The 19,448-nt window shown below is 43.1% G+C and overlaps 1 protein-coding gene across 3 annotated transcripts in view; it reads right to left on the reverse strand.

The window, feature by feature from the left end:
* Nucleotides 1–235: 235 nt before the first annotated feature.
* The window catches only part of PDE9A (phosphodiesterase 9A), a 50,683-nt gene continuing 31,470 nt past the window's right edge, over nt 236–19,448 (reverse strand). For all 3 annotated transcript variants that reach the window (XM_009905821.2, XM_054165835.1, XM_054165834.1), the window contains 11 exons: nt 17,169–17,250; nt 14,822–14,896; nt 11,744–11,830; nt 9,069–9,173; nt 7,887–7,969; nt 6,466–6,622; nt 5,135–5,248; nt 4,372–4,476; nt 2,428–2,556; nt 2,145–2,240; nt 236–432 (listed from right to left, as the gene is read on the reverse strand). In XM_009905821.2, coding sequence (XP_009904123.2) covers nt 382–432; nt 2,145–2,240; nt 2,428–2,556; nt 4,372–4,476; nt 5,135–5,248; nt 6,466–6,622; nt 7,887–7,969; nt 9,069–9,173; nt 11,744–11,830; nt 14,822–14,896; nt 17,169–17,250 — 1,084 coding nt within the window. In that variant the 3' untranslated portion in view covers nt 236–381. The remainder of the gene's footprint in view (nt 433–2,144; nt 2,241–2,427; nt 2,557–4,371; nt 4,477–5,134; nt 5,249–6,465; nt 6,623–7,886; nt 7,970–9,068; nt 9,174–11,743; nt 11,831–14,821; nt 14,897–17,168; nt 17,251–19,448) is intronic.

Raw genomic sequence — 19,448 nt, forward strand, 5'->3', positions numbered from 1 at the left:
CCAGAAAAGGCTTCTTAGCTAAACTCTGCTTTGTCTCTGCAGGCTGCAGTCAGTGTGGTCACAAGAAAAGGCAAATCTACTGACGGTCTGAGCAGTGCAGCAACCTGTGCAGTGTCCACAGAGGAAGTCCTGCTGGGGGGTGCTGTGGTGGGCATGCCAGAGAGTCCTTGGTGACCAACATCAGCAGTGTCAGTGAGAGCAGGCTCCAGGCTGCAGACAAGGAACCCGGGCAGGCAGGCAGGGCATCCTTGCATGCCACCTCTCCACATATATGGTCCCAGCTGGATTTTGTTGTAGCCACCACATCTGTTTGGCAAATGCAGCATTTCTCTAAACCAGAATAACCTTAGGGCTTATGTTTTCTCAATGACTTTTTTAGTCTCACTTTTCAGTGCTGCTGCTGGTCAAACTTTCACTTTTCTTTTGCTGCAACTGAAATGAAAAGCAAAGCAGGATTAATACTCACACAGTGCTGCTTTCCACTGCACTGAACTGAACACTCACTCCTGCACAGATCATGTGCAGCATTTCTCAGGAAAGAGCAGGCAGCAGCTTGGTATATCACACAGGCACCTTTCCACCCAAACAGCTGAAGGTGTATGTCCTAAGTAAACAGCGCTCGGTCTTTATCTGCCATGCTAGGCTCTCAAATTATTAACTAACTCTTTGTGTTTCAGAATATTCCTGACTTTGGGCAGCTGTTTTTGTAAAACCCCTTGTGCCAGTACAACATAATTAAAGCTCCATCAGGTTGTATAAAAATTCTGTTTTGACAGCTTCTGTAAATTGGAAGTAACATCTCAGCTCAAAAGATGAGTAGGACTCGGAAAGCCTGGCACTCATATCTGAGTTGTTCTTCCTTCCTTTGAGAAATGCTCCTCTCTAAACTGATGAATGTCCAAAAGACTTTCTTCTTTATAACTTAGTGTCCTCAACACGTGTGCTCTTTGATTAGGCAGTCTTAGTATCACAGAATCACAGAATGTTAAGGGCTGGAAAGGACCTTGAAAGATCACCCAGTCCAACCTCCACTACCAGAGCAGGATCACCTATAGCAGGACTTGTGCTGCTGATGGGCTTTTCCTACAAAGCACCTGGGAGGAGGTAGGAGCTACACCAGAAAGCTACTCTTCTCACCCAGTCAGAAATAATCACATGAATGAACTTGAATCAAATAATATCAGTGCTCCAGGGCACTGCCCAATTTATTTTAATGATGGAGTGACTGATAGTATCCTGTCTGTGCGATAAATGTGTTCCTGTCAGAAAACCTCTAGATTATAATGTCATTTGAACTGGTTTTGCTGTCTGTCTGGGCATGCAAAAGAAGAACTTGAAGAGGTATGCAAGGAAGGCATGCAGGCCCAGTGTCACAGGCTGCAGGGTGCTGCAGGAGTTGCACCAGCACACTGGCTGCTGCACTGTAGGCACCGGGGACCTGTTTACAGTGCCTGAGCCTTGGTCTCTGCCCTGCCTGGCTCCTCAACTAATGCACTCATGGCCAGAGACAGCAAGTGTGGTTATATCCTACTGTTCTTAAGCTAAGGGTCAATGTGAGAGAAACTCTGTACGCAGAGATCTCTACTCAATCCAGGCCATAAAATGGCTTCATTGGTTGTGTGTTTAATCCTGCTGGCTGCTGTGTATGAGAGAGCAGTTCCTCATAAAACTTCAAACACATCCTTGATAATAGATATGTGAGTGGAAATTTCTACTGGGAAAATAAACTTACGCACTGGTGCTTTAGTGCCTTGAACTGCCTAACCCCAAGGACATTTTGTTGCAAGCTAGCCCAGGCTAACTCCTTCATAGGGGAAGATAGCTCCCTCCAGGAAGAAGTGTTTGCTGGTGTGTTCTGGTGGTTATCTCTGGGGTTTGTCTCTATGTCCCTGCCTTGGAAGCAGCTCCCTTCCCATGGCTGTGCTTGTGTGGTGGCTGCTGGACTTTGCAAGGACATACTCTTGTGTAAGTTTGCTGCTTGTGGTTCATGCCTCTCTCCAGCCAGGTATGATCAATGTGTTTCTCATCACCGTGATTATACCATAGGCATTGCTACTATTTCAGAATGAAGTTGCTATTAAGTTACAATGTTTGACTTATTCAATCATAATATTTGCTTTATCAAAGAGATATTTAGAGCTCACCTCTTTCATAGCATCATCGATCTGTTTTAACTCCTCATAGCGATCCCTGGATTCCCAAAGGGGCTGGAGCATCACCTCCTCCACTTCTGGGAACAGCTAGGTGAAAACAAGAACATCAACAAACACTTCCTTTTGTATTCATTCACCCATACCTGCTAGGAATGGGGTGAAAGGCAGGGTGTGAACTGTACATCCCTATTTCCCTGGCTTACTAAACACTTGTTGGAGCAAACAAGAAAGCTCTTTATGCCTCCTCTTTTGGTTGTGGCCTTGAGTGACTTACCTTTGTTACTGTTTCAAACATGGGGATCAGAACAAACTTCAGGAAGCCAATCTGTGCTGTTGGCTTGGTCACTTTATCACGGTCCATGAATGGTGCCACTGGAAGCCCTTCAGATTTTTCTCGGTCACTCTGGAACAAACCCAGAGTTAATCAATGTTAATCTAGGCTAGAAGCCTGTGATGTGTGGCAAGGTACCAAGACGGTCAGTAGCTAAAGAGCAGGAGACTTTGGATACAAATCTTAGTGGTGTTTGAGGACAGCACAGAGTAGCAATATGCTTCCGCTATGTGAATGCAACCTGCTTTGCTGTGGGCATGCATCTGAATAAAGAGCACTCCCTTCAGTTACACCTGCACAGGGCTGGCATGAAAGCATTCACCTCCAGGCCACCTGTTTCCCTTTGCAAATCCATGGGATTCATGAAGTAAAATATTTCTGAGCATTCAGAAAGGTGGTAATGGCTTTTGTTGCTCTGTAAGAGAAGGTCTTTGATTCCCTCATCATTCTCCAGAGTGCTTATTTGCAGGTATTCAACCAGAAATTACATATCCTTCTTTATTAGTGATTAAAACTAGTTTCAGCTAGCAAGGTCAAATGAGAGCAATTTCACTGACTGCAGTGAGTGGAACATCTTCCTTAAGAGGAGAGACTGAGGGAGCTGGGTCTCTTTAGCTTGGAAAAGAGGAGACTAAGGGGTGAGATCATTAATGTTTATAAATATGTAAAGGGTGAGTGCCAAGAGGATGGAGCCAGGCTCTGCTGGGTGATGCCCAATGACAGGACACGGGGCAATGGGTGGAAGTTGAGGCATAGGAAGTTCCATGGAGACATGAGGAAGAATTTTTTTCACTGTGAAGGTGACAGAACTCTGGAACAGCTGCTCAGGGGGGATATCTCTGGAGATATTCAAAACCCACCTGGATGAGTTCCTGTGTGACTTAGTCTAGGTGATCCTGCTCTGTGAGGGGGTTGGACTAGATGATCTTTTAAGGTCCCTTCCAACCCCTAACATTCTGTGATACTAAGCTGCATACCTGACCACATAGCTCCCTGTTTCTTTGTGAGTTCAAAGAGGTTACACACTTCACATGCAAATAGATATGCTACAGCAGACTGTATCTCTCAATAGTAGGTCTTTCACTAGGTAACCAAAACCAATAAGGCACACAGACACTGCAATTTTGAGTAAAAAGCTGCAGATGAAGTCAGCAAGGAGTGTTTCTGATGCATCATCAGAGGCCTCTGTGTCTTGTGAGAAGCCCTCCCCAGCAGGCATCCTATCAAGGTACAAACAAAACGCGTAAGAAAGCTCTGGCATCTCATCCTCAGAGTATTGCAGCTGTATGTCTCCTGAGAATTCCACTGCTGCTGCATGTACATAACACATGGTAGCTCATGTGCTGGAGGCAGCTGAGTGCTGCTTTTCAGGGATCCTTGTTTTAAGCTATCTGAAACTGTGTCCAGATGGGAATCCAGTGAGGAACAATGGTCTGAGGAGCTTAAAATCTGACCTTGCACACCTCAGCAACTTGTCTGCTTTCTCTTTAGGCAAATGTTCACACAGAGTGAAATTTACCTAAACTGGTTCCTGTGTGACATGTGATGTATTTTACTTGACAACTTTCTCTTGCCACTGCTCTTGTCCTCAAAAATTATATATATGTCAAACAAACTTGGGAGACTGTGACTTTACACAGAACAAGCTTCAATCTGATAGCACTAGGATTTCTAAGTTGCTATTGTCTTTCACCTGCAAATTACAGTCAGCTGCATTCACTTGCTTTATGAACAGCTTTTCTTGCTGACATCCTTCTCGCATGTCTGTCAAAGAAGCCTTTCTATCCTAGAGGCAGATCAGGCTGTCAGACAGCAGAGCACCTGTAGCAGAGGTGGGATTCAGGAAGAGCAGCAAGTTGTGCAGTTGCACCTCTCTCTCATTCTTACCTGCATAAAATATTCCTCTAGTAAGCAATCTACCCAGGGCTCTGCTACTTCCATTGGGCGGACTTCATTGGAGATATCACAGCATTTTATCAGTACCATCTTCAGCTGAAAGAGGAAAATACTTTACTGCTGCAGCCTTATTGCCAGCCCTTTTTCCCTTATCCAGAACCTGCGTCTTTATAATGCAGTGGGAGGTAATGTATATTCAAACAGAAAGGACAGTAGGTCTTAAATGATCTGGATTATTTACCATTCTCTCAGTTACCCTGTCTATATCCTCCCTCTGTCTTGGTTTCCCTGTCAGTAGCACTGGGATGTGTCACAGCAGGACACATGATCTTATCTGCTGCATGAAGAGATTCAGCTACAAATGACCACGAAGTTGTCTGTGGAGCACTCAGAGGCAGTGGGGAAGCTTCCATGTGCATCAAAGACGATTGGATTACGAAATATAGAAGACTAGAGTTTGTACTTTTGCGGATACTTTTTACCTCTCGGTAATGGATAACAAGAATTTGTATCCTGACAGAGTAATTGGTAAATTTATTCTTTTTCTTGATGAGAATCCAGGATTTCTAAAACTGGATTAATCTGTTTTACACAGAGCACTTCCGAATTTCACTTCTTTGTGGTGGGGCAGAGGATGTAAGAAGGATTGGGGTTTGATAATGTATATTGACTCTTGGGTTTTAAACAAGCAAATGTTAATCTGCAAGCTTTCACACTGTGCACAGACAATGAATAATTGACAAAGCCTCCTTACACAGGTCATGTGTTCTTCATTGGAGTAATCAAAATTTTCCATTTTTTCCTTGAAAGAGTCCAGTATTTCTGCATGTCTCGCCATGTCTGTAGCCAGGATTAATGTAATTATCCCCTAGCAAAGAAAACATGTTCACATATTACCTTGACATTCTTTACAAAGTCTGCTCTTGCAGAGCCAAGCATGGTCATTCTTACACACAAAAGTCCTCAGATCCCTTACATTGTTGACATTGAAAGGGCAACTTTCTGACTTGAAACTGCCAAGCAAACTGGAAGAGAGTTACAAAGAGCTCATGGTATAAAGATCATGGTTGGCTCAATCTTTAACACTGGTGTAATATTCCAGAGGCATCAAGGGTTTTCCTTCCTGATTGTGGAAAAACAAACTGTACTTCAGGATGTCAAAAAAACCACACTCTGTTTGCCAAGATCCACTTTCAGCTCCTTGGAAAGCACTATGGGTTTTGCTGCTGACTCTTAGTGACCCTAGGAAGAGGCAGAGATCAGTAGAAGTGGATGTCCTCTGTGCTCATTCTCTTTGGGTTAAGGGCTTTGAAACACACTGAAGCAGCCAATGTGTTAGGAACTCTATATCCTCCCACTAGGCAGAGTTTATGATAGGAAAGCCTGTAGTTAATTTAAAGCTGTGGGTTTTCATGCAGATGTATCTATTTGTGGCCCACGCCTGATTCCCATGCTCTAGCAGAATCACTAACTTCAACCAGACTGGTATTTGAGCCCTTACACTGGTCTGCCTTTTCATTTGGTGTGTAGGGAAGGTGCAACATGGCAACTAAGACTGAATTTTGGCCTGTAGTGTTCTAATGGGCATTGTAGCACTGTTCACTCTCTGAGAGGAAACTATGGTGATTCCTAGCCCACCAGAGTCTCTTCCACAACAGTACAAGTGCTCTGCTATTGTCTTTTCCTGTTTTGAAGCCCCCCTTAAAATTAATGTCCTCTTAAAGCATAAACTTTTGCCTTGAGAGCTTAATTTTTTTCCCAGTCAGAGCCAACCTGCTCTCTCTCTAGACCATATCCGCATATATATATATGTGTGTGTGTGTGTGTATATATATGTGTATATATGCTCCCAAAATAGAGGGTTTAAAAGTCAGGATATATTAATTATTTCTCAGCAAGCCATTCCAGGGAGTGCTGTTAGGGAAAATTTCCAAGAATTCCTCTTGGATCCTTTCAGTGTGAGGGGCTTTCTGAGTCCTTTCCTCTAGGGAGAATGATTCACCCGCGTTGCGCAGCAGGGACCTCTGCACATGCTTACATCTTCAGGAACAGTGTGCAGAACACAGACGGGAGCAGCATTCATACCTGTCTTATCTGTTTGAATTGGTCCTGGTTGACGTTGGAGAAAATGTTGTACTCTGGCTGGGAAATGATCTGAAAAGCTACAGCACAGTGGTGGTTCTCCAGTGGGGAGATGTCATTGTAGCGTACCGCAAGCTCCGTTCGTGCGTTGATCTGATAGCTGCCGTGAAGGAAATCGGTCAGAACTCCTGCAGACGTGCACCAACTGTTCTAAACCCTGCTGCTTACTACTGTTTACATTCTTCTCAACACTTACTCCGTTAGCTGCAGTTTGGTTTTTGATTGCTAACACTAACCCAGATTTCTAGAAAAGATAGATATTGCTTTAATGTCTTCCCAGGCACGATTCCCTTGTAGGTTCTTGGTGGGTTTGGTGTTTGGGTTTGTTGGTTGGTTGGTTTTTTGTTGTTTGAATTTGGTTTCTTTTAATTTATTTTATTTTATCAAGTCTGTGTATCTTCAAATGACATAGAACAAGCACAGAAGGAATTGTCTGGGCTTCATTTGACCCCCACTAGTGCTGATGGAGAGATTCTCGCTGATCCCAGTCAGAATTGGGTTCTGCCCTTATTGAATGAGTGGCTACAAATAAATTAGATTCTCTCTCGTTCTTTTTTTCACACATACATACATGCAGACAGAAGTGTCCAGAGGTCAACAATTCTAATTTCCTCATGTCATAATAAGCAGAGTAATACGCACTTCAGGACTGACAATTAGGAAATAATGTGTAAGCTGAATCACCCTTTGCATTTTAGTGTAACAATTCCATTTCAGCTGATGGAGCTATAATCAATTATGTCCTCTCTCTCAGCTGTAAAATATTTTACCTCATTTCTCAGGAGTGGAGGGAAGTAGAATGGAAATCTGAAAAAAACACTTTCCTGACATTGCCAAGGACAGCTAGCAACTCCAACCCAGACCTGAGTTTTCTACATGAAGGTCTGCTTTGGTCCATGTGTGAGTGAACAGCAGGGCACTGGGGGAAGGTCCAGCTCAAGCTGTGAGAAGGAAAACTTAATCCACTAATAATATTGCTGTCTACAACAACCTGAAGGGTGGTTGTAGCCAGGAGGGGGTTGGTCTCTTCTCCCAGGCAACCAGCACCAGAACAAGAGGACACAGTCTCATGCTGTGCCAGGGGCAGTTTAGGCTTGAGGTGAGGAGAAAGTTCTTCACAGAGAGAGTTGTTAGCCATTGGAATGGGCTGCCCAGGGAGGTGGAGTCACCATCCCTGGAGGTGTTCAAGAGGGGATTGGACGTGGCACTTGGTGCCATTGTCTAGTAGTCATGAGGTCTTGGGTGACAGGTTGGATTTGATGATCCTTGAGGTCTTTTCTAACCTTGTTGATTCTATGATTCTATAATACCAGCTGCTGTTGCCTTCCCAGTATAGCTGAAGAGAAAGCAAGAGACAGGCTTACGTATTGTTGTAGCCTGGATGGTCCAAGTCATGGCATACTGCTGCAGTCATGAGAATCAAGATGTCAATTTGGGAAAATTTCTCCTGTAAAACAGAAAATATTAACATAGTATTATGATTTCTACCTCCCCTATCCCCAGGCAAATCTGAGCAAAAGGAAATATTTTTCTATAGATCTATTTGCTGCACTCAATAAAGAGAATTCTGCTGTCCATTCCACTACAAATGTTTCAGATTTGCCTTTGTTGCATTAAATAACAGCAGCTCCAAGGAGGCAATTTGCTTGTAACTTGCTTTTACTGGAGAGATCACATAAAGGCACTGAGATATTATCATAGTCTCCTGTTCATTTAAGCATCCTGACTAGTTAAAGGAAGCCTGGAAGATAGCTTTGTTGCCATTATATTCTACATGAATTTAGGTTATGAAAAGAGGGACAAAAAGGAACTATTGTGTTCCCAAAGCTCCTGAATAGGATGAGCTTTCATTAAAGCAAGTATTTCTTCATATTTTCTTAATTTCTCTTACTGGCAAGAAAATAGACTTAAGCCAGTAACTAGATGTTTAACTACGGGGAAGCAAGGTGAGGTTTCAACAGAATAAAACTGGTTTGTACAGAAGTGAAATTAATATATAAACAGAGGTTATCCAGCCAATGAAAGTAAGCAATGCCTATAATCCTGGACAAAGTACAGGTCAGATTTGAATCTTGATACAGTACATGCAAGTCATTATTTGCTGTAGCCTACCCAGGTGCAAACAAACATTTGGAGAAAACCTTTTGTGGGAACATTTTAGTGTCATGGATGAGGACCATATCCACAGACTACAGCTCAGCAGGCTTCTGGATCTGATCCACAGATATTTCATGCAGAGTGTCATAAGTTCTCCAGTGTACAAATTTGGGATATCCAGGAGGTGGAGGTAGCTTCCTAGCAGCCTCAGAAAGCCATGCAGGTTCTTAGGGTCTGGGGTGGGATGACTGGGTGGGCAGTCAGAGGTGGAAACACAACAACTCTCCTCAAGTGAGCTACTGCAAGTGCAGCTACTGGGAAGCTCATCACTTGCCAGAAAGATGGTGGCCTGTTTTGCAGGAAAGGTGGTGCAGGTGTCATTGTGCTCAGTAGATGAACATGTGCCCCATGATGGAAATGGAGGGATCCTATTGAGGTGGGGCTGATACCTGGAGGCTGCAGAGTGAGATCATGCTGTACATCATCTGGGTCACGCAGAAGCAGTGTCGGAAATTATGAAAGGGGTTGTTCCTGTAATTGTCATGAATGCACAGCTGCAGAGAGAGGGAATGAAGCAGTCAGAGAGAGGAGAGCTCTTTCTTTATGAAGAAATCATTACACAGATTTGCTAACCTCCCTGGAAGCACTATATAGCCCTATAGGAGCCCTATGGAGCCCAGTATTATCCTCTGCTAGGACAGAGTGACAGCACAAAGCTGTCTGACACAGCCTTGTCTTCCTGGGGGAGGGTGAGAGATTACTACCTTTCAAGAATTTGTCAGATGGTGAAGCTCATAGCAACTTCTCTCTCAATACCAGCTATCAATGAGCAAACACTCCAGCACAGCTGCAAGTGTATCTCAGTCTTAAGACAAGGCTCTGCTCTCATCCTGATTTTGCATTTCAGCCTGTGCAGTGGTTAAATGGTGAGTTTAGGGTGTGTAAAGTACTCAAAGTACATCCCAGTTCCCCTCTCTCACTGAATGTAAATTGCAGTTTTGAAATCTTCAAAGCTGAAATGCAGTTATTATTTCATTTGCAAATGCTCAGAGGTGACATTTTGGGAGGTGTTGCTTGGCAAAGTGAGGATGTGAAGGCACATGTACTAGCATATCTTTGTGGATTTCCAGCACTAGGCATCATGGGAGAGATGTAGCCATACAGGCATAAGGCACTGATCTTTTCTGTGGTTTAACTTTCCACAGATCCTGGCTATGTGCCCTTCTTACAAATGCAAGCTAAAGCTTGTCTTTCCACATGTCTTTGCTGTGGTCAGCCAGGCCAGCTGAGTGAGGCTAGCACAGCTGGGTTAACACATGTCACAGGCATTCTTCCAATGCACTGGATAGTTTTTGATATCCTGTCCTGCACAAAACAGCCAAGCATCAGCAGCATTGCTGGACCCCTTCTGCTGAATCCTCTATAGCCTGGACCCAAGAGAGTCCTTATGCACATGCTTCAGTTACCGAGCCTGAATTAATGACACAGACAGAATTTGTGTCTCCTTCTTCAGCTAAATAGTGAATTTACTTCAAGAGTCCTCAAGCCTCATCAGGATCCCTTCAACCTGGGATACAACTTTTAGGAAGCCTCAATGCTCTGAATGAGGTCAAGGGGTCTTCAATGCTTATTCAATATCTGGGAACTTCACTGCAAAAGTTGTTCATACCATTCTGCAGCAAGTACTTTAGAAATGTGTGACATTGTTTTAAAATTAATAACCAACTAATAGTTAATGGCATAACACTGTTGACAGTCAGGTACATAGGCACTGAGCAGTATCTCACAGCCTCCACATGGACACCATAGTCATATCCTGTCACTATATGACACTGCATAGATGTAATATATACATCCAGCAGTGGAGCCCAAAGCATCCCAGAGGACTCCTGACTCAGAGCATTGAAGGGCTGTATTAGTCATCTTTTCCTCCCCTTTCTGGAACATTTCTGTAACCATTGGATATGGGAGATAGAAAGCAAGCATCTGCCTGACTTGGCTGTTTCTTGGGGCTTTTAAAAACCATCTCTTTTTCTGCAAAACTAGTGTTTAAGAAAGGAAATCTCACCCTGTCTTACCTTTGTAGAAAATACATAATAAACTCGCCTCAGTCAGAGCAAGGCTGCCTTGAATGCTAGTGGAAACAAATTGCTTGGAGATAGAAGCTAGCAGGAAGCTGCCTGCAGTTCTATGTGTGGGTGGCATGTTGATGTGTGTTGACATATCACCTTGTGTTCCCATGTTTTCAGGCTGTGAGACAGGAGGAGGAAATTTTCTGTTTTATCTACACTGTGCTAGCCTTGATTGTATTGAGTTTCATCCCAGCACTTCTGCTCAGCTGCTTTATAAGGTAAATAATACTGAGCTTTTCATCTACCTTCTTTGGGGAGATATTTCCTAGGTCTTGGCAATTTTTTCTCTCTCCCTTAAATGTAATCATACAGTTTTTCAGAAAAGACTTAACCAGTCCTAGGCATAAGTTCCAGGTAAGCCTTATGCCTTCTATGGAGACAACAGCTCATTTTATCTCTTATCCCAGTCACTGATCAGCCTAATGCCTTGTTTGCTTCAGCCAGAAGCAGCACACCGTGCAGTGGCTGTCACTGCCTAGTAGGTGCTGGTGCTCAGGTGCTTTTTGCCCTTGCTATACTTTGAAATGATGAATCCAGTGGTTGCTTTGTGTTTTCTAGACACCTTCTGAATTAGTGAAATTCCATCCTGGGAATGTACATCAAGCACATAAACCAATTCCTGCTCTTCTACTCCTTGTGATTTAGGACTTCTGAATGGCTATTGCATATTCCAGGTTTTTGGGTCGTGCCTGAAGACACACATCTTGTCTCCCTTTACAGTAGGTACAAAGAGCATTCACCAGAAATGAACTGCTTTGAACAACAGAAAACTCAGCAAACAAATGTGAAACAGTGGAAAAAAGGCAATCTGTTACCACAAGAATGCAAACATTTGCTGAAATGCTTAGATATTAAGAATTTGTATGGATTGTATAGATGCCTGTTTTCAGGGGGATTATCATGCAAGTCAAGCTAATCCCATGACTAAATGCTTTGCTTATTTTTTTTTTAAATTAGAAAGTTTGCAAATATTAGGAATTTTGAATACTTACCAACCACCTCTTTAACGTGATGGGATTGATGTTGAAGTCTTTTACCAACCCAAGGTCGTGGTACATATGTTCCAAACAACTCAGCATCTGCAGCCAGGAACAGATAGGTTGTTGGCTTGGTAAAGATCCCTTTACTTTATGACACATTGCAGGGTGAATTTCCTCCTTGCAAAGCCCACTTATTAAGATGAAAGAAAGATACTCAGACATTGCAAAAGGGGGAGACACAAAGGTTCTGAAAGCTTTTGCATTAGACATCGCTGTAGACTTCATAGGTTTTGTGCAGGGCTTTGAATCACACCAGCTCTCTTTAAGTAACTGTGATTCATGTGTATTGTAGCAATTCCTTCTCACAAAAGAAGTATTGCCATTTTTCTGGTTCAGCTGACTCCAAAGGCCCTAGCAGTACAGAAATGGATCAGGTTCTAGCTGTATAGCAAATGGCAGTAGAAAACAGACACTCTTAATGAAACATTCATTCTAGGTAAGTGCCAGTATCCTCCTTCTTTGTGAATTTTTGCTGAGCTCCTTAATCCACTATCTTGGATTTCTTGTTTAACACCATGAAATAGCAGCAGGTTTATGACCATCCACTCCCATGGATGAATCTCACTAGCTGAAATGCAAAGGCAGGCTCGTCTTCTGAGACAACATCTGCTCTGTGGTAAGAAGGTGGATGCAGATCGTTTAGCACTACCACTCCTGCTTAATCTTCCAGGTTTGAAAAGGTTGTAAAAGAAAAGTAATGACAATTTCATGTGTCTGGACACTTCACAGCTGCCACCAGTCAGAAATTAACAGAATTCCAAGAGTTCAGGAGTTTGTGTGTCTCCATTCCTATTTCTGAAGGCAAAATCTGCAGGGGATGAAATTTAGTCATTGCATTACAGGTCTTAGACTGTAGCCTGATCTAAGAGTTTCTAACATGATGAGTGTAATGTCACAGATATGGCCTTGGAGAGATTTTTAATTAGGTTTCTGTTATTTAGGCTCTTAAAAACTCCCCAGAAAATTATTCAATCTAATGAAATTTTATCTGGGGAGCACACACAGTTCATCAATAATAAGAGGGTTGGTTTTTACATCATCCAAACAAGAAGAAGGAGACTTTCTTGCAATACTTGAAGGACTATATCATAAGCTAAACTGCGCTCAGATCACACGGCCAGCATTTTGCTGCAGACCACCTTGTCTGGTTCCCAGCTCCTGTGGCAGAATCTATAATTTGCAATAGTTTCAGGGAAGATTTTCTGAGACAATAAACCTGATCTAGAAGGGCTGGATTACTCTCAGAAATGCCTGCCTCTCTCCAGCTGTTGCCAAGAGAGCTTTGAGTGAGTGACAGAGTGACTGAGTCCCAAAGACCCTCTCCCTGACCATGTAAGAACCTCAGTTTTGATTTTCATTTTTCTTGGCCAAGAGCAAAAGCCTTAATATTGAACTCTACTAAGGCTTAAAAGTGGCATTAAGAAAGAGAAGACAAGTTTGCTGCATAGCTCTCTTTACAGAGATGCAGAGCACAACATTATTAATTTGCTTGCAGAACACTGTGGTTTATAACCTGCTGTCCCACACTGAGCATGTGGGCAAGTGCTCATTGTTAAATAAGCATTGACACCACTGAAATATTCTAAGTAAAAGTAAACCAGAGGTAAAGGAGGAGATAAACCTGTATAGTGCCTAGCTCACCAGATTTTGTGCTGTAGCTTATTTTTAAGCAGCACTCCTCCTTCCTCATAGGGCATGTCTAATCTCTGCACCCTCTTGTTAGCCTTTTTCCTGCCACCATATAGTATTTCCTAGTACTCTGAATGAATTACTGTGCTAAAATACTATGCTTCAGCATGCAAGAATCCGTGGAGAACTTTTTTTGTCTCTCCTTATTCTTTCTTAATAGTCAGAACAACAATCCAGCAGAGTTGTGGTCCACCTGGAGGGCCATAATTCACTCTTGATGTAAAGATCTAACAGGCATTCAAAAGCTGGGGGTGAGCCGTTTTGCCTGAGCAGTTGTATGGCCATGATACAGAGAAATGAGGCTGGAGAGGAAGCAGCAACTGCAGAGCACCAGCCTCAGGTTGGCATGGACCACACAAGGGAAGATCAGACAGCCTGTGTGAATAGGAGATGGACCTAAAGCCACCAGAGAGTCCCTCTGTTGTTCTACCAGCCAGAAAAAATATCCTGAAGGCAATATGCTTTTCCTGTGTGTGCAGTATGGGGTATTTTTCCTTGTCATGTTGATCTACTGCTGCTGAGCCAGAATGACTTGTGTGCACATCCAATCAGAAGGTAATTAACTGCTGCTGGGTCTGCTGCTAGAATCCTAGCAGGTGCTACATAATCCTTCCCCTGGGAAAAACCCAACACTAAATCCCTACTAAATCCTTAAAACTCTGTCCTCCCATTCGTTTTTCCTAGGTGAGACTTGCTCCTATTTGCTCAGTCGAGTTTTACATTGTACTATAAATTGGCCGTTACAGAAACATCTTTCTCCTTCATGTTTCTGCAAAGGTTTACACATCAGCCTTCCAGAACCTCTTGCAATACAAGTCATGAACAATGAATAATGCTAATAACAACTAAAAAAAGAAAATGAAGCAGTAAGAAAATACTAATAGGCCTTGCATGCACTTTTGCAGCCTCTTCAGAAAGCATCACAGAAAACCCCTTATCTCAAAGGGTGCGAATCAATGGATGGATCTCTGCCTGGCTTCACACAGCACCGTGCACCTTCATTGATTTGAACAGAGTTATTGGTTGCACTCTGCTGGGCATTGATTTATTCAAATGAAATAGCCACTCACGTGGCAGCAATGACAGTGCACTGGTTGTTGTGGGATGCTACTGGGAAGACATCGAACTAAAAATAAAGAGGGATTGGATTATGACAATTAGCATAATCTGGCTCACATCTGTAGGGAAAAAGTACTGTATTCTGATGTGACATGAAGATAAAAGAGAGAAAGAGATGAAAGGGCAGAAAAGGGGAAGAAGTCTGCAGACCATCTCAAAGGGCTCTCCTGGTCTGGCTGGCTCTCGGAAAGAGTGCTAACCCAGCTAACATGGCATCCTTACCTCATTGGGCTCCCACAGCCAGACGTCAAAGGTTGGTTTCCGAAGTGCTTCTATGGTCTCCTGGGACAGCATGTACTGCAGACAAAAAGGCAGTCAGTGTGAGGGTCCTCTGTCCCAGTGTAGGATTTGCCATTGGCATATCCGTGGGACTCCTGGGGTCCCATCCACACAGGATTTAGCTGTATATGCCACGGATAAAGCACCTGATCTCTCCCTCTGCCTGCCCAATCCTCCTCTCTCTCCCCACTTGTGGTCATGCCAGGATACCCACATCTGGTGGCCACCAAGTCTCCAGGCAGCTTGTTGTCAGGGAGGTGGAGAGTTTGGGAGAAAAGGGAGGAGAGTGAGGGTGTTACAGTCAGGGTAACAGGCAGATTTTACAAGGGGATGCAAGGACACAGGGCACAGATCCATCACTGGCTGCAGAAGAGCATCAGTGACAATGCAGCCAGTCATGGCTGGGTGGTGTGAAGTGTCTATGCTTGTAGTGTTACATTAGCTGGTGGGCACGATAGATTTACTTTCAGATTATTTATGCTCTCATTTAGAGTATTTTTTCAACAACACCCTTATTTTCCAATTGGTTGTCAGCCTGCAAGATTCAAGTGATGTTTTTTTATCATTATGCTCAGAGGTTTCAAATAAATTCAAGCTCACAGGCCAGTTATGATTTCTATAAAAAAATACAGTAAAATACCCAAACAACCAAAAAATTAATGTGGAGAGTTAAAAGACCAGGGGAGATTTGGACTCTTAACAGTTCATATTTTTGAGGCTCTATTGATCAGAGTCTTTCTGGGACACAAGCTGCTCGTAGCTTTAATTGCCTAATTTACCACTGCTGTCTCTAACTAATTTTGTCTTACTGTACTGAGCAGGTGAACTAATTTTTCAGAGTCATCAAACTGCTGATATTCAATCCAAAGGAGAATAACACTGCAGATGAATTTCCTTCCTTGAGAAGCCAATGGTTTTTGCATTTGCCCCTATAATGTTCATTTAATATGATGTTCTGCAAGAGACCCATGGATTAGCAGCACAGATCTGTTATTTGGCAACACTGTGGTGATGACGTTTTCTTTCAGCCGACTCATTACTTCCTCATCTCACTGACACTGAGCAAATCCATCACTTGACAACTGAGAACACATTTCACAGATCGGCCAGATAGAACCCCAAACTCCTATAAGCTATGGTGTAGGGACAACGTGGACGAACAGTTTACTTTGCAGTCAGTAAGTAGAATTCCTTTTTGTACTTGTTGTTAATTCAAGATCCTAATATCACAGCAGTAGATCAAAGGTTGATCTGACACACATATCAAAGGAAAAAAAAATAATTTGTAGAGCTGATACAGTTTATGAAAACATGTCTTAGTGTCAGATGCCTCTTGGGCATAAGTTAATTAAAAGAGATGTTAAGTCTCACGGTGCCTGCTTTAGAGACCTAGAGATCACTTTTGTTACGCAGAGCAGAATAAAGAGCAGCACCTATCCTTTGTTGCTCTGTAAGGTCCTGAAGACAAATATGGAAGGATGCAGGTCCACATCACACACCTGCATCACATGGGGACCTTGAGAGCAGCTCAGACAGCTTTGATGTGTGCAGGTGAATACCCATGTCAACTATGATCTGCACGCGTGAGACACTGTTTTGTCACAGTGTGAGCTGGCCACTGTGCGGACAAAGTCTAGCAGCTTTAAGCAACTCCTGTGCAGACACTGCTGGTGCTAGGACCAGAGATCCTGTGTTCTTCAGGATTTCAGCCTCATTTATCACTGTGGATTTGTACTTGCACTTGCCCAGTAGACATTTTTCTTCAAGCACTGCTTTTTCTCTATCAAATACAGTAAGTCATTTTCACAGGGCCAATGAATCATTCTGGAGACAATCCAATGTCTCATTTTCTCTTGGTTTCCCTAGGCTAAGCATCCCCATAAATTGCTTTTGAAATTAAAAAATAATCCATTAAGTGAAAGCAGACATCAGCACTATTTTTCAATTAGAGTGCATCATTACAGGATATTTTTGATTGTTTGCTCAGAAGACAGAGAATAAACAAATATGACTAGATAAAAGAGCATTAAATGTTGACGAATGCAAAACGTTCATTAACATTTCAAACACTAACAAGCTTTCATGTTATTAAAGACTACTGAGGATCCAATTTTAAACCATTGCAAGCAATGACAGTTTTTTTCATTGGCTTCCAGGGATTTTATGGTCCAGGCCCTGGGTTTAGAATGACTAGGAGGCAGATGTCTAGGGAGTCATGCATTGTAAACAGCACTCGTTGGGATGGCAAGCCTGTGGTGGGATTCTGGGATGAGCAAGCGTTGCGTGGTACCTTTGGATAGGATGGTACATCCCGCCAGGGAGTTGGCCTCTTGTTTTCATCCAAAAAGCTGTACTTGCAGGGACAGTTAGTCCTGAAATGAAATAATTAGCTCTTAATATAGTGGAAAGATAACCAGAGTGCCTCAGAAAGTGCTGGAAGAGCTCTAAGTAGGCATTGCTCAGAGAATTGCCACACTCCCCAGCCTCTCCCTTTCTAATGTGCTATTGCTCAAGTGGTTTAAAAGTGTGATCTTCTTGAGGATTTCCTCCCCTTGTGCAACACCACCATTACTCCTTCTCCATCTATTTGAATACAAGCAAGGAGCATCTGTCTTCAGGCCTGTATCCATGGATACCAAATCACTTCTGTTTAAACCAACTAACTTTCCTTTCAGTGATCAGCTTGCTGTCTGTTGCAGGCATAGCTGTTTGAGGAGAGCAGACTCTTGCCAGAGGCCATGCAGAGCACCAGCACCAGCATGCCCATGCTTATTTACTACTGTAGGCACCTACTGAGCCTATGGCTTATTGCAGCCCAGCTCCAGGCCTCATATAAGCTTGCACAAGACCATCTGTTTTGATGGCATGACCATCTTGCCTGATGCCCTTTAGGCAAGACAGTATCAATGAGGCATAGGCTCATCAGACACAGTCTGCTTGACTCCCCAGTCCTGGAGTCATGGCCAGCAGTTAGACATCATTAACACTTGCCTAGTTATTAACACCAGCACCTGTTATCTGCTCTTTTTTTCTTTGCATGTGGAAAAGCTAAGCTGATGTCATCTTATCTGAGCAGAAGACCTTAGAAGCAGGAGGTGCACACCAGCCTTACTAGCTTTGCAGAACATCTGGGCTGCTGCATTGCACAGCCAGAGCAGTTTCTTGCCTTACAGCCACAAAATGCACAACAGACCTAAGAGCTCTGTGACATCACCAGTGGCAGTCATGACACTTGAACGCAACATGGGTCACATGGACTTTCATAACTCTTATGTGAGGTTGATCAACTTGTATTTTGCATTTATCCCTGTAGCCCTAACATTTGGATTATCCATTCTCATTTTTCAAGCCTCTTGTCCAATGTAGTTAAAAGAAACACCAGAAGAACCTGGGCAAAATACTCCATTTACTTTGGTTGTCCCTTCTAAAATTAGTTCACATATTCTGTACTGCATCTCTTCTTAGTGCTTTTCTTCTCTGCTGGGAGTTGATCTTTTTTCTTTCCCTTCTTAACACTGAATCTCTCTTTTCCTTCCCCTCTTAATGCTGATGTCTGCTATAATTTCTTATGATGTCATCTGAATCCTGACAACAAATTTTGTCAGGACAAAATCCTGACACAAATCCTGTCATCACACAGTTTCTGGTGGTCACCTGGCTTCAACTGCCTGTTTAAGGATACTCTCAATTGGTGAGAAGCTGTCTTAATAATTTCTAAAGCTGTTTCCTCAAACCCTCCACTCTGAGGGGTATTAATAGGATAAAAATAGTGAGACTGGGGCATTCTGTGCCCTAATTGGAGCTGGCTGCCAGGGTCAATTGAGGGTCAGCCAACTGTCTGATTCCAAGCTGCAGCAAGACATCAAAGCCTTCATCCTACCACACTGGGGAACATACTAGAGCCAGGATGCATTAGACCTTTACCAATGCAAAACTGTTTCTGCAAATTATAGTGATTTTAAATGACACCATAATGTTATTAGCATCTGTCAACGGTGAGTGCAAAAATAAATAACTAAATAAAAAAGCAGCCATTTGAGGAGATGCAAGTGAGGCTGCTTTGCTCTTCTGAAGAGAAGATGCACAACTGACTGTGCGATGACTTTTGCAAACCTCGCTGTTCATCCTTACTCTGTCATTTGGTAATGTAACAGCAAATGTCAAAGTATGGGAACACACAGGAATACAGCTGTGTGCTGTGACATTTTGGAAGGAATACACATACTCACATATACCCATCCACATCAATTAAATTTAGAAGTGATGCCTGATTGCAGCTGTAACACATTATTTAGCAAACAATGCTGCACAAGGGATGACAAGTCTAAGCAGGAACAAAAACATTTTCCCTTGCCCTGGGATTCCTTTGCTCACGTCTCCCGCACCCCCAGTGCTGGTACCTCACACCAATGGGAGACAATTTACTCAGCCACTCTGGGGTAAAGCATCCCTATGCTAGAATCACCAAGGGCTGGCAGCATGGCACTTGCTGAGAAGTGGGCACTTGGGAACTTGGAATCACAGCTCATTGCTCAGCAGCTCATGATGGGGTCACCCTTAACAGCCAACC

The sequence above is a fragment of the Dryobates pubescens genome, chromosome 12 (genome assembly GCF_014839835.1).
Source record: "Dryobates pubescens isolate bDryPub1 chromosome 12, bDryPub1.pri, whole genome shotgun sequence".
NCBI classification, from domain to species: domain Eukaryota; kingdom Metazoa; phylum Chordata; class Aves; order Piciformes; family Picidae; genus Dryobates; species Dryobates pubescens.